Source organism: Pseudophryne corroboree, chromosome 4 (genome assembly GCF_028390025.1).
Source record: "Pseudophryne corroboree isolate aPseCor3 chromosome 4, aPseCor3.hap2, whole genome shotgun sequence".
Taxonomy (NCBI): Eukaryota; Metazoa; Chordata; class Amphibia; order Anura; family Myobatrachidae; genus Pseudophryne; species Pseudophryne corroboree.
This window is the reverse complement of record NC_086447.1, coordinates 200149392-200173358: the sequence shown is the minus strand read 5'-3', so window position 1 is coordinate 200173358 and position 23967 is coordinate 200149392. Positions and strand designations below refer to the sequence as shown.

The 23967-nt window shown below is 48.2% G+C and overlaps 1 protein-coding gene across 1 annotated transcript in view; it reads left to right on the top strand.

Moving 5' to 3' along the window:
• The first annotated feature begins 8081 nt into the window (after positions 1–8081).
• EFHD1 (EF-hand domain family member D1) overlaps positions 8082–23967 on the top strand; it is a 28091-nt gene continuing 12205 nt past the window's right edge. The window contains exons 1-2 of the mRNA XM_063915751.1: positions 8082–8480; positions 17585–17732. Of these exons, the coding sequence (XP_063771821.1) occupies positions 8191–8480; positions 17585–17732 (438 nt within the window). The 5' untranslated portion in view covers positions 8082–8190. The remainder of the gene's footprint in view (positions 8481–17584; positions 17733–23967) is intronic.

The window sequence follows — 23967 nt, the reverse complement described above, 5'->3', positions numbered from 1 at the left end:
TTTAATGAACATCATCTTCTCCACATTTTCTGGAAGTAACCTCGTACGCCGATTGCTGACAAGGTGAGCGGCGGCACTAAACACTCTTTCGGAGTACACACTTGTGGGAGGGCAACTTAGGTAGAATAAAGCCAGTTTGTGCAAGGGCCTCCAAATTGCCTCTTTTTCCTGCCAGTATAAGTACGGACTGTCTGACGTGCCTACTTGGATGCGGTCACTCATATAATCCTCCACCATTCTTTCAATGGGGAAAGAATCATATGCAGTGCCAGTAGACGACATGTCCGTAATCGTTGGCAGGTCCTTCAGTCCGGACCAGATGTCAGCATCAGCAGTCGCTCCAGACTGCCCTGCATCACCGCCAGCGGGTGGGCTCGGAATTCTGAGCCTTTTCCTCGCACCCCCAGTTGCGGGAGAATGTGAAGGAGGAGATGTTGACAGGTCGCGTTCCGCTTGACTTGACAATTTTCTCACCAGCAGGTCTTTGAACCCCAGCAGACTTGTGTCTGCCGGAAAGAGAGATCCAAGGTAGGTTTTAAATCTAGGATCGAGCACGGTGGCCAAAATGTAGTGCTCTGATTTCAACAGATTGACCACCCGTGAATCCTTGTTAAGCGAATTAAGGGCTCCATCCACAAGTCCCACATGCCTAGCGGAATCGCTCTGTGTTAGCTCCTCCTTCAATGTCTCCAGCTTCTTCTGCAAAAGCCTGATGAGGGGAATGACCTGACTCAGGCTGGCAGTGTCTGAACTGACTTCACGTGTGGCAAGTTCAAAGGGCAGCAGAACCTTGCACAACGTTGAAATCATTCTCCACTGTGCTTGAGACAGGTGCATTCCACCTCCTATATCGTGCTCAATTGTATAGGCTTGAATGGCCTTTTGCTGCTCCTCCAACCTCTGAAGCATATATAGGGTTGAATTCCACCTCGTTACCACTTCTTGCTTCAGATGATGGCAGGGCAGGTTCAGGCATTTTTGGTGGTGCTCCAGTCTTCTGTACGTGGTGCCTGTACGCCGAAAGTGTCCCGCAATTCTTCTGGCCACCGACAGCATCTCTTGCACGCCCCTCTCGTTTTTTAAATAATTCTGCACCACCAAATTCAAGGTATGTGCAAAACATGGGACGTGCTGGAATTTGCCCATATTTAATGCACACACAATATTGCTGGCGTTGTCCGATGCCACAAATCCACAGGAGAGTCCAATTGGGGTAAGCCATTCCGCGATGATCTTCCTCAGTTGCCGTAGGAGGTTTTCAGCTGTTTGCGTATTCTGGAAACCGGTGATACAAAGCGTAGCCTGCCTAGGAAAGAGTTGGCGTTTGCGAGATGCTGCTACTGGTGCCGCCGCTGCTGTTCTTGCGGCGGGAGTCCATACATCTACCCAGTGGGCTGTCACAGTCATATAGTCCTGACCCTGCCCTGCTCCACTTGTCCACATGTCCGTGGTTAAGTGGACATTGGGTACAGCTGCATTTTTTAGGACACTGGTGACTCTTTTTCTGAGGTCTGTGTACATTTTCGGTATCGCCTGCCTAGAGAAATGGAACCTAGATGGTATTTGGTACCGGGGACACAGTACCTCCAACAAGTCTCTAGTTGCCTCTGCACTAATGATGGATACCGGAACCACGTTTCTCACCACCCAGGATGCCAAGGCCTCAGTTATCCGCTTTGCAGCAGGATGACTGCTGTGATATTTCATCTTCCTCGCAAAGGACTGTTGGACAGTCAATTGCTTGGTGGAAGTAGTAAAAGTGGTCTTACGACTTCCCCTCTGGGATGACCATCGACTCCCAGCAGCAACAACAGCAGCGCCAGCAGCAGTAGGCGTTACACGCAAGGATGCATCGGAGGAATCCCAGGCAGGAGAGGACTCGTCAGAATTGCCAGTGACATGGCCTGCAGGACTATTGGCATTCCTGGGGAAAGAGGAAATTGACACTGAGGGAGTTGGTGGGGTGGTTTGCGTGAGCTTGGTTACAAGAGGAAGGGATTTACTGGTCAGTGGACTGCTTCCGCTGTCGCCCAAAGTTTTTGAACTTGTCACTGACTTATTATGAATGCGCTGCAGGTGACGTATAAGGGAGGATGTTCCGAGGTGGTTAACGTCCTTACCCCTACTTATTACAGCTTGACAAAGGCAACACACGGCTTGACAAATGTTGTCCGCATTTCTGTTGAAATACTTCCACACCGAAGAGCTGATTTTTTTGGTATTTTCACCAGGCATGTCAATGGCCCTATTCCTCCCACGGACAACAGGTGTCTCCCCGGGTGCCTGACTTAAACAAACCACCTCACCATCAGAATCCTCCTTGTCAATTTCCTCCCCAGCGCCAGCAACACCCATATCCTCCTCATCCTGGTGTACTTCAACACTGACATCTTCAATCTGACTATCAGGAACTGGACTGCGGGTGCTCCTTCCAGCACTTGCAGGGGGCGTGCAAATGGTGGAAGGCGCATGCTCTTCACGTCCAGTGTTGGGAAGGTCAGGCATCGCAACCGACACAATTGGACTCTCCTTGTGGATTTGGGATTTCGAAGAACGCACAGTTCTTTGCTGTGCTTTTGCCAGCTTGAGTCTTTTCTTTTTTCTAGCGAGAGGCTGAGTGCTTCCATCCTCATGTGAAGCTGAACCACTAGCCATGAACATAGGCCAGGGCCTCAGCCGTTCCTTGCCACTCCGTGTGGTAAATGGCATATTGGCAAGTTTACGCTTCTCCTCCGACAATTTTATTTTAGATTTTTGAGTCCTTTTTTTACTGATATTTGGTGTTTTGGATTTTACATGCTCTGTACTATGACATTGGGCATCGGCCTTGGCAGACGACGTTGCTGGCATTTCATCGTCTCGGCCATGACTAGTGGCAGCAGCTTCAGCACGAGGTGGAAGTCGATCTTGATCTTTCCCTATTTTTGGAACCTCAACATTTTTGTTCTCCATATTTTAATAGGCACAACTAAAAGGCACCTCAGGTAAACAATGGAGATGGATGGATACTAGTATACTTATGGATGGACGAGCGACTGCCGACACAGAGGTAGCTACAGCCGTGGACTACCGTACTGTGTCTGCTGCTAATATAGACTGGATGATAATGAGATAAAATTAAAATATATATATATATATCACACTAGTACTGCAGCCGGACAGGTATATATATATTATGTAATGACGGACCTGCTGGACACTGTCTGTCAGCACTGCAGACTCCTAAAGTAAGCTACTAGTATCAAGAAGATAGAAAAAAAAACCACGGGTAGGTGGTATACAATTATGGATGGACCAGCGACTGCCGACACAGAGGTAGCTACAGCCGTGGACTACCGTACTGTGTCTGCTGCTAATATAGACTGGATGATAATGAGATAAAATTAAAAAATATATATATATATCACACTAGTACTGCAGCCGGACAGGTATATATATATTATGTAATGACGGACCTGCTGGACACTGTCTGTCAGCACTGCAGACTCCTAAAGTAAGCTACTAGTATCAAGAAGATAGAAAAAAAAAACACGGGTAGGTGGTATACAATTATGGATGGACCAGCGACTGCCGACACAGAGGTAGCTACAGCCGTGGACTACCGTACTGTGTCTGCTGCTAATATAGACTGGATGATAATGAGATAAAATTAAAATATATATATATATATCACACTAGTACTGCAGCCGGACAGGTATATATATATTATGTAATGACGGACCTGCTGGACACTGTCTGTCAGCACTGCAGACTCCTAAAGTAAGCTACTAGTATCAAGAAGATAGAAAAAAAAACCACGGGTAGGTGGTATACAATTATGGATGGACCAGCGACTGCCGACACAGAGGTAGCTACAGCCGTGGACTACCGTACTGTGTCTGCTGCTAATATAGACTGGATGATAATGAGATAAAAATAAAATATATATATATATATCACACTAGTACTGCAGCCGGACAGGTATATATATTATGTAATGACGGACCTGCTGGACACTGTCTGTCAGCACTGCAGACTCCTAAAGTAAGCTACTAGTATCAAGAAGATAGAAAAAAAAAACCACGGGTAGGTGGTATACAATTATGGATGGACCAGCGACTGCCGACACAGAGGTAGCTACAGCCGTGGACTACCGTACTGTGTCTGCTGCTAATATAGACTGGATGATAATGAGATAAAATTAAAATATATATATATATATATATATCACACTAGTACTGCAGCCGGACAGGTATATATATTATGTAATGACGGACCTGCTGGACACTGTCTGCAGAATGCGTTTATAAAAACACCACACGACGAGTGTTTAACTTTTTCAGGCAGACAATCACAATATACTGGTGGTCAGCAGACAATCACAATATACTGGTGGTCAGTGGTCACTGGTCAGTCACACTGGCAGTGGCACTCTGGCAGCAAAAGTGTGCACTGTACTTAAAATATGTACTCCTGCTATAACTGCTCCCCAGTCTCCCCCACAATTAAGCTGTGTGAGCAGTGAGCACTCAGCACAGTCAGATAATGATATACAGTATTACATATGATGCAGCACACTGGGCTGAGCACAGATATGGTATGTGACTGTGTCACACTGTGTATCGTTTTTTTTTTCAGGCAGAGAACGGATTAATTAAACTGGTGGTGGTCACTGGTCACTGGTCACACTATCAGCAAGTAGTACTCCGTCCTAAGCAGACAATCACAATATACTGGTGGTCAGTGTGGTCACTGGTCAGTCACACTGGCAGTGTGGCACTCTGGCAGCAAAAGTGTGCACTGTACTTAAAATATATTATTTATGTACTCCTGCTCTAACTGCTCCCCAGTCTCCCCCACAATTAAGCTGTGTGAGCAGTGAGCACTCAGCACAGTCAGATATACAGTATTACATATGATGATGCAGCACACTGAGGCTGAGCACAGATATGGTATGTGACTGTGTCACACTGTGTATCGTTTTTTTTCAGGCAGATAACGGATTAATTAAACTGGTGGTCAATGGTCACACTATCAGCAAGTAGTAGTACTCCAGTCCTAATATGCTCCCCAAAATTAGTAAATACCAAATAGTGTCTCTAACTCTCTACTCTCTTCTCTATAAACGGAGAGGACGCCAGCCACGTCCTCTCCCTATCAATCTCAATGCACGTGTGAAAATGGCGGCGACGCGCGGCTCCTTATATAGAATCCGAGTCTCGCGATAGAATCCGAGCCTCGCGAGAATCCGACAGCGGGATGATGACGTTCGGGCGCGCTCGGGTTAGCCGAGCAAGGCGGGAAGGTTCGAACCTGCCTCGGACCCGTGTAAAAAGGCTGAAGTTCGGGGGGGTTCGGTTTCCGAGAAACCGAACCCGCTCATCACTAGTGGACGCCCAGTAAGAACCTGTGTTCACCCCCTCTGGAGCTAATGGTGTCCAGTAGCCTGAGGAAGCAGAGCCTATCTTAGACAAGAAGGTCTGCCCCTCTCTCCTCAGTCCCTCGATGCAGGGAGCCTGTTGCCAGCAGTGCTCCCTGTAAAAATGTAGAAAAAATCCAAACAGAAATGATTTCTAGGCAGAGAACTCAGGGAGCTCCCTGCAGTGCACCCATCTCGCTCTGGGCACAGTGTAAAACTGAGGTCTGGAGGAGGGGCATAGAGGGAGGAGCCAGTGCACACCCAGAATCCAAAGCTTTCTTAAAGTGCCCTATCTCCTGCGGAGCTTGTCTATTCCCCATGGTCCTTACGGAGTCCCAGCATCCTCAAGGACGTTAGAGAAACTCTGCACTGTACTCCTCCTATATAATACTGCTGGTCCCCAGTCCCCACAATAAAGCAGTGTGAGCACAGATATATGCAGCACACTGAGCACAGATATGGAGCGTTTTTCAGGCAGAGAACATATAATACTGGTGGTCACTGGTCAGCAAAACTCTGCACTGTACTCCTCCTATATAATACTGCTGGTCCCCAGTCCCCACAATAAAGCAGTGTGAGCACAGATATATGCAGCACACTGAGCACAGATATGGAGCGTTTTTCAGGCAGAGAACGTATAATACTGGTGGTCACTGGTCAGCAAAACTCTGCACTGTACTCCTCCTATATAATACTGCTGGTCCCCAGTCCCCACAATAAAGCAGTGTGAGCACAGATATATGCAGCACACTGAGCACAGATATGGAGCGTTTTTCAGGCAGAGAACGTACAATACTGGTGGTCACTGGTCAGCAAAACTCTGCACTGTACTCCTCCTATATAATACTGCTGGTCCCCAGTCCCCACAATAAAGCAGTGTGAGCACAGATATATGCAGCACACTGAGCACAGATATGGAGCGTTTTTCAGGCAGAGAACGTATAATACTGGTGGTCACTGGTCAGCAAAACTCTGCACTGTACTCCTCCTATATAATACTGCTGGTCCCTAGTCCCCACAATAAAGCAGTGTGAGCACAGATATATGCAGCACACTGAGCACAGATATGGAGTGTTTTTCAGGCAGAGAACGTATAATACTGGTGGTCACTGGTCAGCAAAACTCTGCACTGTACTCCTCCTATATAATACTGCTGGTCCCCAGTCCCCACAATAAAGCAGTGTGAGCACAGATATATGCAGCACACTGAGCACAGATATGGAGCCTTTTTCAGGCAGAGAACGTATAATACTGGTGGTCACTGGTCAGCAAAACTCTGCACTGTACTCCTCCTATAATACTGCTGGTCCCCAGAATAAAGATATTTGCAGCCCCCTGAAAGTTCTGAAGCAAAGTGAGAGGACGCCAGCCACGTCCTCTCACTATCATTTCCAATGCACGAGTGAAAAATGGCGGCGACGCGCGGCTCCTTATATAGAATCCGAATCTCGCGAGAATCCGACAGCGGGATGATGACGTTCGGGCGCGCTCGGGTTAACCGAGCAATACTGGAGTATCCGAGTATGCCTCGGACCCGTGTAAAATGGGTGAAGTTCGGGGGGGTTCGGATTCCGAGGAACTGAACCCGCTCATCACTAATTTTAATTAGAAAAACTAAAAATTTAAGTTGGGCTTTTTGGGAGGCTTTTTTAGGAATGGTTTGGGCTTGTTTTGGGCTTATTTTTTAGTTATCAGTTGCTTGTTTTGTATTTCATAGCTGGCAACACTGCAGCTGCTGGTGGGCCCTTGATGCCCCAGTCCGACACTGCTGCCATCTGCATGTTGGGACTTCTCCAAATCAAATCTGTACATAAGTAAAACTAGGCTCACAGTCAGGTAATCACAGCAAGTACCTCACGTTCTCCAGTCCTAACGTATGGTGGTTATACGGGAGGTCATTCCGAGTTGTTCGCTCGGTAAAAATCTTCGCATCGCAGCGATTTTCCGCTTAATGCGCATGCGCAATGTCCGCACTGCGACTGCGCCAAGTAAATTTGCTATGCACTTAGGAATTTTACTCACGGCATTTTCATCGTTCTGGCGATCGTAGTGTGATTGACAGGAAATGAGTGTTACTGGGCGGAAACAGGCCGTTTTATGGTTGTGTGGGAAAAAACGCTACCGTTTCTGGAAAAAACGCAGGAGTGGCCGGAGAAACAGAGGAGTGTCTGGGCGAACGCTGGGTGTGTTTGTGACGTCAAACCAGGAACGACAAGCATTGAACTGATCGCAGATGCCGAGTAAGGTTGAAGTTACTCAGAAACTGCTACGAGGTGTGTAATCGCAATATTGCGAATACTTCGTTCGCAATTTTAAGATGCTAAGATTCACTCCCAGTAGGCGGCGGCTTAGCATGAGCAAATCTGCTAAAATCCGCTTGCGAGCGAACAACTCGGAATGACCCCCACCGTGTATACCCTGTCCCTTGTATCTCTTCCCACATAGGACAGCAGCTGGGGTCTGGGGAGCTGGCCGTACGTTACTTTGGGACTTGTAGTTCCACACACACAGTAGCCGGGGAGTAACACAGTATAGGTGGCACTGTTGCTGGCATGCCATGCCCTGTGTGGCTGAGGGTGACAGGAGGGTGCACCTGCTGCTGCCGGAGCTGGGGCGGAGTGCTGGTAGGGGTGGTGGAAAAGTTTCGCGGAGTTTGGATGCGCCCTCTCCCCCTCCCTCCGGGCGGCTCCTCCCCGCTCCCCTATCCCCGGCTCTCCTGGAAGTTAGTGATCACTACTTGTGTGTGCGCCCTCCCGCTCTCTCACTGCCGCTGCCCTCTCCGGCTGCTCCCCATGGCAGAGAACGAGCTGGCCCAGAAGCTGCAGCGCCGCTTGGTGCTGGAGGATGCCGAGCCGCCCGCGGAGAGCCTACTGCCAGCCGAGGCGCCGGAGAACGGGGAGGAGGAGGAGAAGCCGGTCTCTACCAGCGCCGACAACGAGCTGACTGCCAAGCTGCACCGGAGGAACGACATCAATGCGGGGAACGCGGTGCCACCTAGCCGAGTCCACGGCCTCAGCCCCTACACAGAGTTCCACGAGTTCTCCCGCAAGCAGATCAAGGAGATGGAGGCCATGTTCCGCCAGTGAGTGGGGGGGCTTATCGTACGATTTGCATGCGTGCATGGGACTTGTCGTACGATCTACATGTGTGCATGGGATTTGTCGTACGATCTACTGTATGTGTACGTGGGAGTATGACGATTTCTATGTGTGCATGGGACTTGTACGATCTGCTGCATGTGTGCATTTGACTGTCGTATGATCTGCTGCAGGTGTGCATGGGCTATATACGATCTGAGGTGTGTGCAGGCATAAGCTGTGTGTGACACTGACATGTCCTAGGTAAGTAGTGACACCTGTACAGCTCCACAGACTTTGTTCTTTCCACAGCTGACATGCAGGGTGCCATGTTATTTCTGGGTCACACAATGACATATTCTTGCTGTAGACCAGAAGTTACTTGTCTGCATTCCTCTCCTGCCTGTACACTCACACACAGGCATACTGTATATATGTATATGCGCTCACCCCCATAAGTTATTGGTAGCCTGGGGTCTCTTGTCAGGGTGTACTGCCACTAGGTGGGTGGAACAGGGGGTTACCCTCTTCCCTATTTTCAAGATAGATGACTGTGTATTTCTCTGAGAATGTTTGTTCCTTCTTTTACTTCCATACTCTGACCTCTGTGTCGCTTTTATGAGTCCTATTCTGGTTTCCCCTCTTCCCTTATATGGGGTAAATAAGCTGCATCAGTGTTGCACCATCGTCCCTGCGGCTGATTCATACCACCCACCCCTATCTGTAGAACTTCTCCTTATGAATCAGTTTTTGCTGTGCCTGCTAATTACTGTGTCACCAATGTGTGTACGCGGCAGGGGCAAACGCAGGATTTGTGAAGGGGGGTTTCCTAAGAGGGGGTGGAGCCAAGCATAAGGGGGTGGAGACTGAGGTAGTATGCACTCTGTAACCTGCTGCAGTGCCTTCCAAAAGTTATGCAATATACAGTATAGAAATGATGGCACTCACAGACTCTTCGTCACCCACAGGCGCCTGCAGGCTAGTCCAACGTTTCGCTGTATAATATCCTTCGTCAGGGTATCCCTGACAAATGTTATTATAATGGAAAATATTGGATATAGCCTGCGGGCGCCTATGAGTCTTCATTTCTGGGTGACGAAGAGTCTGTGAGTGCCACCATTTGTATACTGTATGTATGTATGTGTGTATATATATGTATGTATATATATATATATATATATATATATATATATATATATATATATATATATATATATATATATAATATATATATAATATTCTCACCACAGTACAGCTATAGGCAGTGCACACACAGTCCAAAAATATAACACGTCAAAGGTGCAGCATCCAGCATAATACAGACATAACACAGACAGTTTATGTCAACGTTTCAGTGTTGCTACTATCATCCATGACAATAATGGCAACACTGACACTTTGGGCCAGATTCAAATCTTTCACCCTCCCTCCCCCTATCGCGCCTGCCTGCGGTATTTTAATGTTACTGCCGACAGGCGCGACAACTTAATTTCAGCTCGCTACCCCCTGAGGTAGCGACTAGCGAGCTGAAATGCATGTGAAGAGACCCGTTTGGGCACCCAAACGGTTCTCTTCACAATCGCGCCCATTACTTTAGTCAGGTTTAGGTGCTTGATGCGCCTAAACCAGACTGTAATGAGCGCGATCAGCGCAATAACGGGGTACATTTGAATATCGCCCCATGATCTCCCGTCACTTTAGAGTGCAATATAAATTGAATCCGGCCCATTGACAGAATCTACCTGCATTATGTCTATATTATGGTGAGTGCTGTGCACCGTTGACGTGTTTTTTATATATATATATATATATATATATATATATATATATATATATATATATATATATACACACAATAACACATAATATATATATGAAATACACACACAATTTATAGTCCCAGGGGCATCCTATATCCTGCCCTACAATACCAAAACCAAGTAGTATCCCGTCGCATTTACAGTGTTGCATCTCTCATAATCTGAAGTCGGAGGTATCCAAAAATGAATTCCCTCTTGTATATCCTCCCCCACCCCACCCCCCCTCATAATGTGAAGCTAGAGGTATCTAAAAATAATTCACTCTTGTATTCCCCCCCCCCCCCCCCTCATAATCTGAAGCCAGAAGTATCTCCCCAACCGTCCCCAGCCCCACCATGCGCTGTACACACACTGCAGCTTTACCTGCTGCTATTGGGATTCGGGACCCATGGCTACAGCACAGAAGAACACACAGGTGGAGCGGTGCGCTACCGCTGCAGCTGGAGGAGGCAGCTACAGCATCACCTGTCATGACCGGGAGCGCAAAAACTGAAGCAGCGGCTCCCTCCCAGCTCCGTCCGACCGTGAGTTCTGCATACCTGCCGGCTGCTCTCCCCTCGCCTGATCTCCGGAGATCTCTGAGGAGGAGAGCAGAGTGACCAGCCGGGAGATATCACCCCCAGCCCCTGCCAAGCTCTACCCCCATACCGCTGCTCTGTCTCCCCCACCCCCCCAAAAAAATCGGTCTACTATGGCAATGAATCGGCGGCAGGGGGGGTTTCTAGGTACTCAGAAACCCCCCCTGTGTGCGCTAGTGCACGGAGACATGGATAGGTGGTAACCTGGCAGGATGTGTCTACACACTATCACATCTAACTTCACTCTGGTCCCAACTAACTTTGATGCCATCCTCACAGAGGCGGATTTAGACCTCATGGGGCCCTAAGCAATTCACAGATTTGGGGCCCCCCTTCCTCAAACAATTCACAGCACTATATCCTGTCATCACCGCACCTGGCTGTGCTTGTGCCTCCTTCCCTTGCATGTCCATGAGGCAGCAGCAGCAGCGCAGGTCCTACCAACACTCCTGCAGAGGGGATAGGTTCCGAAGCCTCCTCTCGAACAGCATAGGGACCGATTCTGCTCATTTTCTAGCTCCCTGCACACGTCACCTCCCAGGGCTGTACACACACACTTATGCCACTAGGGTTCATTTTTGTGGGGAGCCAATTAACCTAGCAATATATTTTTGGAAACTTGAGTACCCAGAGGAAACCTACACAAGCACAGGGAGAAAATACAAACTACACACAGTTATGGGTTGGAATCAAACCTATGACCTCAGTGCTGTGAAAAAGTACTGCTAACCATTACACCATCCATACTAAATGGAGCATGCAAGCCATTTATTCAATGGACACTAACATACTGCACACCACACTAACAAACGGGATGTTGTCAGTATGCCGGTGTTCGCGATCTCGTCGTTCAGGATGCCGCTGACGAAATCACAACACCTGTCAGAATGCCGGCGCTGGCATCCTGACTGCTGGGATCCCGCATGTAAGTATGCCGGGGAGGGTTAGGTTTAGGCCGCGGGGAAGGAGGGTTCGGTTTAGGCTGCAGGGAAGGAGGGTTAGGTTGTGGGGAAGGTTAGGGTTAGGCTGCAGTGAAGGAGGGTTAGGGTTAGGCTGCAGGGAAGGAGGGTTAGGCTGCAGGGAAGGAGGGTTAGGCTGCAGGGGGAGGGTTAGGCTGCGGGGGAAGGAGGGGTTAGGCTGTGGGGAAGATTAGGCTGCAGGGAAGGAGGGTTAGGGTTAGGATTCCTTTAGTGTGGAATTTAGAACAAATGGGAAGCTGGGGGTTTGGCATTTAGACCGCCGGCATCTTAACTGTTGGTCTACAGACCACAACCCTGACATACTGTGCACTGATGCTGTACATGATACTACTATAGCTCCAAGATACTTCTGGAGAACTGTGTATAATATATATTTATTTTCTAGTGGACAGAGTGGGGAAACATTCGGAAAGGAGAGGAGATAAAAAAAAAAAAAAACGGGACCCGCGGTCCGTTAGTGCTGAGGCAGCTTTCTGAAAGAACAGAGCTGTGCTGTGTACCTGTGACACAGCGGCTCCTGAATCTTGTGTGAGGCAGCTCGGTGGTGACTGTGTAGGGCGTGCGACAGTAAGTAGCAGGGAGCCCCTGTCTGACGGACGGAGGAGTCCGGTGGTGCCACTGTGGAGGCTGCCACGGTGAGCGGAGCTGTTTTGCGGCCATGTAAGTGAAGCTGCTGCCTGCATCTAATAGCAGATGGGAGAGGAGGAATTGGAGGCGGACGTAAGCGGGACTGGAGGCGGAGCATTTCAAGTAGGGAGGAGCCGGAGGCCAGCCCGGGTACAGCAGCAATACCCCTTTCACACCGCACAAATAACCCAGTATCGGGTCGGCGTGCGGTGTGAAAGGGGCCTTGCCGAAATCGCGGCTCACCTGACCCGGCAATTCAACCCGGGTATAAAGCAGTGTTATACCTGGGTTGAATACCGGGTCAGTGGCTGCTTAAACGGGCTTCCGGGTCGATGGGACCCATTTACTACATAGGGAGAGGCGGCGCGGAGCTAATCTCATCTCCCAGCTCCGGCCCCCCGCTGCTATGGCAACCCGCCCAGCTTATTGCCGGGTCAGGGAAGCCTGCAGCAGCTGCCAGTGCCGGATCCCATCCGGGAATGACCCGCTTCCAATTCCCGGGTGGGATCCGGCATTGGCAGTGTGAAAGCGGTATTAGTGACCAGTCGGAGGCAGACCTTGAGAGGTGGCTAAACTAACAATTGACAGCTGTAGCAGTAGTTAAGGCGATTCAACTGCTGGTCCTGCGTGTTGGGGGTGCCTGAGCGCACGCCTATGCTGTGGGGCCCCTGTGAACTGCCGGTCCCTAAGCACTCACTTAGGTTGCCTAGCTGTAAATCCGCCACTGCATCCTCATCTTGTGCTCTGGGCACATTGCTGCTCTCTGCTTTTGGCTGCATTATATAGTATGGGTCACTATGATTCAGGCACCCCTGTTTCTGCACATGTATGTGACTTTGGAGCAGATCCTGTGACTGAGTCTGCCTGTGTTTGGGTGGTGGGTGTGTCTCTTTAAAGCTGCCAGACAGTGTCTACAGAGGACTATCACATACCATTACATACTGTAGCTACTTAGTAGGTTTGTAATGGATGTCAGGTCAGCGTATGTGTGTTCCTTCAGTTTTCCTGCATGTGACCTCCGCCCAGTAGTGTTATAGTTACTGGGGTGAGGGCAGTCCATAGGGAGCTTCCTGGTGCTTGTTATGCAGCTGTGCTGGTGTCACTGACAATTGCAGCTTTATGCAGCTGAAGTGCGGCCACTGAGGTCCTGGGAACAGCTGCTTACCCCAGTGTCTGCCTCTTTACATCCCCTCCCAGGCATCATGTTGTCAGTGCCCCAAAAAAAGCAGGGAAGGTCTCAAACTGAGCACAGCCTTGTTTATTAACCCTCTCATGTGCCCCCAGTTTGTTATGTTTTGAGAAGTTCCTGAAACTTACAAATTGAATTACAGTGCATTGGCAGATAATGGTCTGACGTTCTCAAATCCTGATCTGCTGGGATAGTCTGAGATGCCCAAAGTCTCCGGAGTAAAAGCCTTTCTCAGCCACTTAACTATTTCAAAATGACATTGAAATGTAATGATTTTCTCAATGGACACTGTGTAATGTCTTTGTTCTGCATTGTCTTTTCTTATGCAGTATGTGCATAATTAAGGTGCGTCCTTCCTCTGCAATCTTGTTATCTTGATAGAAATTTTTTTGACAAGTTACAACAGCCACACATACCAGGGGGAAGGGCCTGATACTGCCTGTGTCTGTGACACATTCCTGTGTGGCCTTCAGCCTCTCGCTTTGTCCTAGTTCTGCCACACACACACACACTCTTACAGTTCTTCCGGGCGAGGGTGTAACCTATTTGGTCAAGTCATGTTCCCCTCTACTATTTATCTATTTATCGTCTGGGAGTATTACAAAGCCACATTTTGACATGTCACATTGGTATTATTATATTACACTTTATAGCATGGGTCTTCAACCTGTGGCCCTCCAGCTGTTGTGGAACTACACATCTCAGCATGCCCTGCTCAGTTTTAACATGCCTTAATAGCAAAACTGGCAGGGCATGCTGGGATGTGCAGTTCCACAGCAGCTGGAGGGCCGCAGGTTGAAGACCCATGCTTTATATGATGCCACAAGTGGTCCACAGCACCGCACATAGGGCAAACAGACACAACATGGTAAAAATTAACATTATTTGTAATTCTGTACACATATTTACTAAGTAGGACATCAATACTCCACATACAGTAGATTGCATAGAGTACAGTACAGTGGAAATATGTTGAAGTTACTAGGAAATTTTAGACTGACAGCAATAAAACAAGCTTCCACGTGCCACCCCCTAACAAGTGTCTCTCCTAGGCACCTGCCTCACGGCTAATTCACCATTGACACATAATATACGCTTTAACTTGTGGCTGTTTTTTTCCAGGGGGCTTAAATTGGGCATACACTACAATTATCTGGCAGACTATCTGTGGTTGGCATGAAAACCTGGTAATGGATGAGAGCAAATGACAATCGATCATTTGCTACAAAAAACTGGAAAATCTGTCGTTTATTCAAATTGGTTAAATCATGAACAGGTTTTGTCTGTTTCCCAGTCAGTGCGAACTGGCTGAAACCCCTTTCAGATTAGTGGCCCGACCCGGACTATCGCGTCCACTTGCAATAACCCGGGTTATTTTTACTAGTCTGAAAGCGGTATAAGTAGGCCCTTCGTATTTTCCCCCAAATCTTCTTTTTTTTTTTTCTACCAGCAAGATATCCAAACATAAAAAAATATATTTGTGTTTGTTCTCCCCACCCCTCTCTTACATACAGTACACACTGGTTTGTTTTTTATTTATTTTATTTTTTTCTTCAGGGGATGAAGATGTTTTTAGAACAAATATTTTCCATAAACCTTAAATATCCGTTTTGTGCATCCTGTAACTGTAATAAAAGTAGCTTTCTCTTGAGTCCTTACTGGTCTATAAAAAGGCTGTGTATGTACTGTATGTATCTGGGACATGAGCCACACATTCTGTCGTACAACTGGGTTGTTTTTCAAAACTTACACTGTAACTAAGAAAAATACTTTTTATTTTATTTAAAAGGATCAGGCTATTAAAAATCCATGTGATCTGGAACGATTAACTTCCCTGAGCTGAGCATTTTTAACATTTTTATTCTGTTGCCAGAAACAAAAGTAAAAATATATAGAATATAATGTAGGAGGTAAAAAATGCAGAACAGTTTGAAAACTGCAGGCAAGAATAGATATTTGGGTATATGTTTCAGTGCTTCCTGTATGAGTGGACATTGGGGAAGATGTATTAAACCTTTTTGGAAGATGAGCGTAAAATTCGCTCATAGCAATCTATCATTGTTTAGAACGTACTAATTGATAGGTAGTATCTAGTTGATATGGACAATTAGTGTTCACTCTAGGAGTGAAAAGGGGCAGGGCGCACATGTGTGCGGGCGCGGCTTCGCCGTGCGCGTCCGAAATGGGGCGCAGCCACGCAAATTAGGGGGGCGTGGCCACGCCTCCGTCATTTTAGGGGGCGGTGCGGCCCACAGACGTTACTATAGAGAGCGTCTGTGGCCGGCGACGTCACTGTTGGGGGCGTGCCCAGCACCTCCGTCGGTGCTGGGCTTCCCCCAGCCCTCCCAATGCGTGACTGGATGCCGCGCGCATGCGCACGGCATCTATACACGCCGGGAGGGCAGGGAGCGGGCGGCTGTTCTAGCAGGGCGCCGCAAAAGGGGCAGGGCGGGTTTTGCCTGTTAAAAAACGGGCAGGGCGCGGCGCCCTGCTAAAACAGCCTAGAGTGAACACTAGACAATGGGCCTGATTCAGCTTCAGTTGCAGTTTTACTAAATTAGTAAAACTGCAACTGCTTGCAATCGCATGCTGGGGGCCGCCCAGCATGCTAATTGCGGCCACCAATGAGATCGCATTGCTGGATAAGGGAAGCTCTCCCCCCCCCCCCCCCCCCCTGCCTGCACAGCCTGGATGCAAAGGTGGTCAAGCCGCCGACATTTACACCCGTGCCGTCACGTGGCCGCCCCGAAAACAGTCTGGACCCGCCCTCACAACACTACGTCGCCACCCCCAACCTCCTCTACCTGTCAGTCAGGCAGAGGCAGACGATCCAGCATGCCCTACCGATCGATATTTTCGGATCGGTCGCCCGTATACATGTTGCAGTTATCTGGCGGCCAGATAATTGTAGCTTGTGTGCCCAGCATTAGTGATGCTGCCATTGAATTGATAGGTTGCGGTAACCTTAATTCTGGGGTCACTAACAAAGCATGGGGTCTATTCGTGTAGCGGAAAACGAGGCTTTTCTCTGCTTTCTGCTATTCACAGAGTGGGTTACCATGGAGAAGTTTCTGACCTCTCCAGCAGCACGCATCCCCATCCTGTGAGTGCGATTCACGAAGGAACGGAAAGCTCAGCTTTCTGCTTCTCCATGGAGTTCAGGTTCGCCATCTCAGGATGACACAATCTGAACTTCGGTGCGGAGCCGGCAGGGAAGCTGAATGCTTCCCTGCTCTCTGCCCGGCATCCGCACTGGCTCTGCCCCCATGACCACCCTGCAGCCTAATGGGAGGTCAGTCAGAGGCACGTGCGCAGAGGGACCCGCTGAATGACTCCCAACACCGCAGAAAGGGACCGCCGGAGAAGACAGTGCTGCTGAAGCCCTGGATATCGCATTGCCGGAAAGATGAGTATACATGACTTGCTACTTATCAAAGCTATACATTACATCACACTGATGCAATGTATAATGATGCGTAACAACTAATTTTTTTATTTCTTTAGGAATAGACCCCTCATAATGTTCGCATTTATAAGGGGAGATGTATCAAACTTTTGAGAGAGAAGGTACCCATATCAACCAGTCAGATTCCAGCTATCATTTAGCAAGTGCAGGTTATAAAATGACTGGTGCGATGGGCAGCTTCTCCATTTTGTCTCTCTTAAGGTTTGATACATCTGCCCCATAGTGCTGCATTCAGTACATCCACATATAACAATAGAGCGCTAAGCTGCGGCATTCTATGCAATAAATCACAACTTTGTATCTCTAGGTAGGTTTTTTCCATACAGTATTTCTGTTTGTGATACAGTATATAATATTAGTAGAAGCCTTAATCTTGCAATAAGAGTGCGCACATATAAGACTTGCGTCTTTTTATTTGTTCAGTCACGTGCTATTTCCTCGCTGTGCAGGTATGATACTGGGCGAGACAATTTCATAGACTTGATGGAGTTGAAACTTATGATGGAGAAGCTGGGCGCCCCACAGACTCATCTTGGGTTGAAAAACATGATAAAAGAAGTAGATGAGGATATTGATGGGAAGCTGAACTTCCGAGAGGTAACTGCTCCTTTTATTTTTAGATAATCTATGAATTATTGGACCAAAAACGTAGTTACTGAACACGCAGAGAATGTACCTGGATTCAATGGCAACGGTTCTCGCACTAAGGCAGTGCTTTCTGTGACCACTGTCAGCAAATTGCGCCATTATCACAAATAAAGAAATTTGTGATTTATTAAGCGAATGCTCACCAACAGCGCTGTAGGTCTTTTTGAGAGCAGTTAAGCAATCAAACTCTGTAACACTACAATTCTACATGAAGGGGAAATAGAACATTGCAATTACCAATCTCTTTAAACCAGTCCCTTGCGTATCATGTTTAGGCACAGACCGGCAGCAGGTACACACCTCCACTAGACCCTAAGAGATGAGTATGAATATCTGGTCCTAGCGGTCCTTCTACATAACCTTAGTTCCTTATCTGTCCTACAGGAGCAGTAACCCCATAGCTAATCCTTTCTTTTAAGTCTTCACAATCTTCTAGAACTTCAGTATCCTCAGGTCTCCAGGCATGAATTTTTTTCCCTCAGTCGTGGCTTCCAGGTATAGAGAGATTGCCTTCTCTGTCTACCATATTAAATGCCTTTATCTACCTTGTTTTGGATGGAGAGCAAGGTTTTCCCCTCTGTGTTCCATAGCCACTGCTGAATGATACTCTAAGCCCAGATTTATCAAGCCTTGGAGAGTGATAAATTGCACGGTGATCAAGTACCAATCAGATCCTAACTGTCATTTTTCAAACACAGCATGTAACATGGCAGTTAGGAGCCGGTTGGTTGGTACTTGATCACCGTACAATTTTTCTGCAGCTGGGTACACTGTATTCCACAGGGAATAACATTGGGGTGTAGAGTTGGATCTTGATCTGAGGCACCAATAGGCTAAAGCTTTGACTGTTCCCAGGATGCCTTGCACCGCCTCCTCTATAACCCCGCCTCCAGGCACTAAAGCTCAGTTTGTAAGTTGGTGCCTGCAGTGCAGGCAGCTAACAGGGAGGGCTGCGCCAGGCAGCCCTGGAAAGAGCTTTTCTGAAAAAAGAGCCGCAGCGCAGGCACTTAAAAGTGCTATATGTCAGTCTGACATAGCGTGCTGCGGCTCCTTCACCTCCCCCAGTGGCGCTGTATACTCCCGCGCCCTGGTTGCCGGGTACTTACAGTGGAGGTGCTCCGACTTCATCAGGCACACACCCACCACTGCTCTCCGGGATCGCTTGGCCGCAAGTTCAGGGAGGAGGTAAGAGGGTCCCCCAGGCGGGACCAGCCGAAATCGCGATCCGGCGCAGTCTCCGGAGACGGACCGCGCCGCTGGCGTGGACACTGTGGCCGTGCAGGGACCCCACTATATCCACCAGGGCAAGGGGCACAGGTCGAGTTTACTAAAATCTGTTTAGAATAGGCCCACAGTACCCGGTGGTGAAGTCCAGCAGAGGGGATAAGGCTCTGATCTGTAGCCCCAGCCCCAGGCGCCATTTACTGCAGATGTTCCCGCCCTGGAGCTGCATCTCTCTCCCTCTCTCCCTCTCCCTCCTTGTCAGCATTTGGGCGCCATTACAAGAGCTGCACTGATCCTGGGACTGCTGGGCATTGTCTCCTCTGTAAATCCGCCTGCCTCATCAGCGCTGTGCATTTACAGGACACTTAAGTATTCTACATGTCGTTAAGACAGTGTTAGTTTAGAAAAAGTGCATAACTACAGGGATGTTTCAGTACAAGTACCCTGTGATATACATACAGTATTTACTGTGCATTGTTATAGCTGTATACATACATAGCTTTACTTAGTATTGCCAGTCTAGTGCAGTTTTATTGTTGCTTGTAGTAATTTCTGCATTGTACATGTGACTGTGTGTGCCAATAGCTGCTGCGTGGTTCCTATTCCGTGTATCTCGCACATATTGCTATCCCTATAATCTGTACCCTGAGGGCGGCTAAGTGCGTCAGGGTCATATATATATATATATATATATATATATATATATATATATATATATATATATATATATATATATATATATATATATATATATATATATATATATATATATATATATATATATATTTGTGTTTCACAGGATATACTATCTTGGTATTTTTCTCTGTGTATTTCAGTCACCATATACCACTTAAATCCTCTGTTTGTGCTCTGCATTTGCAGTCACACTGCACAGGGGTTTTTTGTCAGGTACTGTGCCTGGCTATATATACTGTTACGCCCTAAGGCTACATTCCCACATAATGTCTGCTACACAGGGCGGGAGATCCGTGACGGATCCTGCATCATGCAGTGCTGACGCCGCGGATGCACCGGAGGAAAATATTCCAGCTGAGTGTCCAGGTACCGGGGGTTCAGTACCCCCCAGTCAGCCTGCAGCACCGGTGGCACACCAAGACCCACCCTGGGCTGCTTTTTCTAATTTGCTGACTATGCTAGTAATGAGACTTGCGCCCCCCTGTGTAACCTCCTGTGCCATTGCAGCCACATATTGTCCCTGCAGTTAATCCGCCATGGGCAGATGCTCTGTCAACTCAGTTACAGCAATTAAATCAGTCTTTGGTTAAACAAAAACCTAACCCTCGCCCTCCTAGTACCAAAGGGTCATCTAAGCGGGCCATTTCTTCCTCACAATCCACGCATGTTACAGATACTTCATCTGATGAAGATGGTGTATACACTGATCCCTCAGACACTGATACAGATGCTTCTGAAGGGGAATCTATTTCACAGGTGGATGTTCCTGACCTCTTGGAGGTTATCAAACTGATTCTTCAGATTGAAGATGAATCTGAACCTCCAGATACGTCTAAGAAACCCGATAAGTTAAATCGTCAGAAGGTAATTAAATAAGTTTTGCCCCATTCTGACCATTTAGTTGACATACGTCGGGAATCCTGAGAGTATCCAGGAAGGAAATTCTCCTTGTCTAAGAAGATGCTAGTTCGTTATCCCCTCACTGCAGAGTTAAGTAAAAATCGGGAAACGCTGCCGCCGGTGGACTCGCATGTTGCGCGTCTGGTGGTGTCCTCTACTCTGCCTGTCACTACCGTCACTTCTCTGAAGGAACCGACTGATAAGTGTGTGGAGGGTTGCTTGAAGTCTATTTACACCCTTGCAGGTGCTGTGCATAGACCCACTATAGTGGCTTCTTGGGCTGCGAAGGCTGTTGAAGCAGAGCTACCTTCTAATTTTTCTGATAATGCCAGACAGTGTCTTTCATACATTATCACAGCCTCTCATTATATTCAGGATGCGGACTCTGATGCCGGTGTCCTGGCGGCCAAAGCGTCGTCCATTCTGGCTCGCCGGATTCTGTGGTTGCGGTCCTGGTCTGTGTATCTGGACTCTAAAAAGAATTTGGAGGTTATCCCTTATAAGGGAGACATCCTGTTTGGGGAAGATCTGAACAAGATTGTTGCTGACTTAGCGTCTGCTAAAACTGCATGTCTGCCGAGTACTAATCCTTCAGTTCAGAAGGCTAAAAGTATCACGTTTCGTTCCTTTCGACCTCCAAGTAAAGCAAAGAGTCATGCGTACCCGAAACAGGCTCGCACTTCCAAAACCTCTAAGCCCAAACCTAAACGTTCCTGGGCTGCCCGTCAGCCTGCTGCATGATGGGGCGGGCCTCCCTCTGGGGATCCCAGGGTGGGGAGGCCGACTTCTACGGTTTGCCAAGGTATGGTTACAGACCACTTCAGACGCCTGGGTAAAGAAAGTCGTCACTCACTGATACGCCATCTCTTTCAAGAAGCGTCCCCCTCGCCAGTTTTGCTCGACAAATATCCCTTCGGATCCTGTAAAAGCAAAAACTCTCCCATTTGGTGGTACAATCCCTCCTGGACACAGGAGTGGTAGTGCCGGTGCCTCTGGCTCAGAGAGGCAGGGGGTACTATTCAACGCTGTTCCTAGTTCCGAAACCGAATGGTTCATCCTGGCCCATTCTCAACCTCAAGTCTCTGAACAAGTTTGTGAAGGTTTCCAAGTTCCGTATGGAAACTCTTCGCTCTATTGTTCTGGCCTTGGAGCCCATGGACTATATGGTATGCCTGGACATACAGGATGCTTACCTACATATACCTATTGCCATATCGGATCAGCAATACCTGCGGTTTGCTATTGGCAACCTACATTATCACTTCCAGGCCTTGCCTTTTGGACTGACCACGGCTCCGCAAATCTTCACCAAGGTCATGGCGGTTATGACGGCTCTGCTCCGCCGTCAGGGTATCAGGATCCTGCCGTATCTGGACGACTTGTTGATCCTGGTGAACTCCTCAGAGGTTCTACGTCATCTGGAACTGACGGTCCAATTCCTGCAAGCCCACGGGTGACTCATCAACTGGAAGAAATCCTCCTTGGTCCCTGCTCAGAGCATGGTGCACCTGGGGGCATTGTTGGACACACACAACCAACGGTTGTTCTTGTCCCAAGAGAAGTTCCTGAAACTTCAGGACAGGATAAGATGCTTCCTTTCTCGTTCGAGGCACCAACAGGCTAAAGCAAGTACTAGGCCTCATGGTGTCTGCTTTCGACATGGTAGAGTGTGCTCAATTTCACTCTCGGCCTCTGCAGAAGCTAATCCTTGCCAAGTGGGACTGCCTGCCTCACCGGATAAGGTCTCAAATGATTTCCCTGACTCCGGTAGTTCATCTGTCATTGAGCTGGTGGCTACAGGACCAACAATTGAGCAGGGGTCGTCCCTTCTGGATCTCCAGCTGGGTCCTCCTAACGACGGATGCCAGTCTGCGGGGTTGGGGTGCGGTGTTGGAGCAACACTGTCTTCAGGGTCAGTGGACCAGGGAGGAATCTCTTCTCCCGATAATTATTCTGGAATTACGGGCAGTGTTCAATGCTTTGAAACTGGCCCTGCCTCTGGTACAGAACAGGCCTGTTCAAGTAGAGTCTGACAACGCCACCACGGTGGCATATATAAATCATCAAGGCGGCACTCGAAGCCGCATGGCATTGTTGGAAGTGTCAAAGATTCTTCAATGGGCGGAACACCATCTGCCAGCCATATCGGCAGTGTTCATTCCTGGGGTCCTCGACTGGGAAGCGGACTTACTCAGTCGTCAGGATGCACACGCTGGAGAGTGGAGCCTCATCTGGAAGTGTTTCAACTCCTAGTGGACAAATGTAGACCTGATGGCGTCTCGACACAATCACAAGGTTCCGGTCTTCGGAGCAAGGACAAGGGATCCTCAAGCAGCGTTCGTGGACGCACTGGCAATTCCATGGAACTTTCGGCTGCCGTACGTGTTCCCTCTGGTGTCACTCCTGCCCAGGGTAATAAGGAAGTTCAAGCAAGAAGGAGGAATCCTAGTTCTGATCACTCCAGCATGGCACAGACTGCATTGGTTCTCAGACCTACAGGGTCTCTCGATAGAGCGTCCTCTTCTACTTCCTCAACGCCCAGACCTCCTCGTTCAGGGCCCCTGTGTTTACCAGGATTTGACCCGGCTGGCTTTGACGGCGTGGCTCTTGAAGCTTCAGTTCTGAGGGCCAAAGGTTTTTCTGAGACGGTCATTCAAACGATGTTGAAAGCCCATAAACCAGCTTCGGCTCGGATTTATTATAGGGTTTGGAATTCTTACTTCACCTGGTGTGCGACTAAGAATTTTAATGCATACAAGTTCAGTACTGCCAAACTCCTGGCGTTTCTGCAACAGGGCCTGGACTCAGGCCTTCGTCTGATCTCCCTCAAGGTTCATGTTTCAACCTTGTTGGTGTGGTTTCAGAGAAAAATTGCGACTGACGTTCATACCTTCACTCTGGGTGTTTTACGGATTCAACCTCCCTATGTTCCTCCTGTGGCTCCTTGGGATTTGTCGGTTGTTCTGGATGCCCTACAAGAGTCTCCGTTTGAACCCCTTGAGTCTGTGGACCTTAAATGGCTTACGCTTAAGGTTTTGTTTTTGCTGGCTATTGCCTCTGCTAGATGGGTTTCAGTCCTGGGTGCCTTATCAGGTAGGTCTCCCTTTCTGATTTTTCTTTGACAGACTCTTCCATATCTCAAGTCATTGGATCAATAAATAAACTTTACTTTTATTATTAATCCAGATTCGAATACATAAACATGTTGAGCTGGTAAAACCACCCCCATATCAGAGCAAAGTGTATTTTGTGACATGCGTGCCTGTGCTGCGTGTGTATACAGCACAGCCATACCCTATTCTAGAGAACGTTTCCCTACAGTGTACAGTGTTAACTCTCAGGTTCTTATTTATTTTAACTGGCT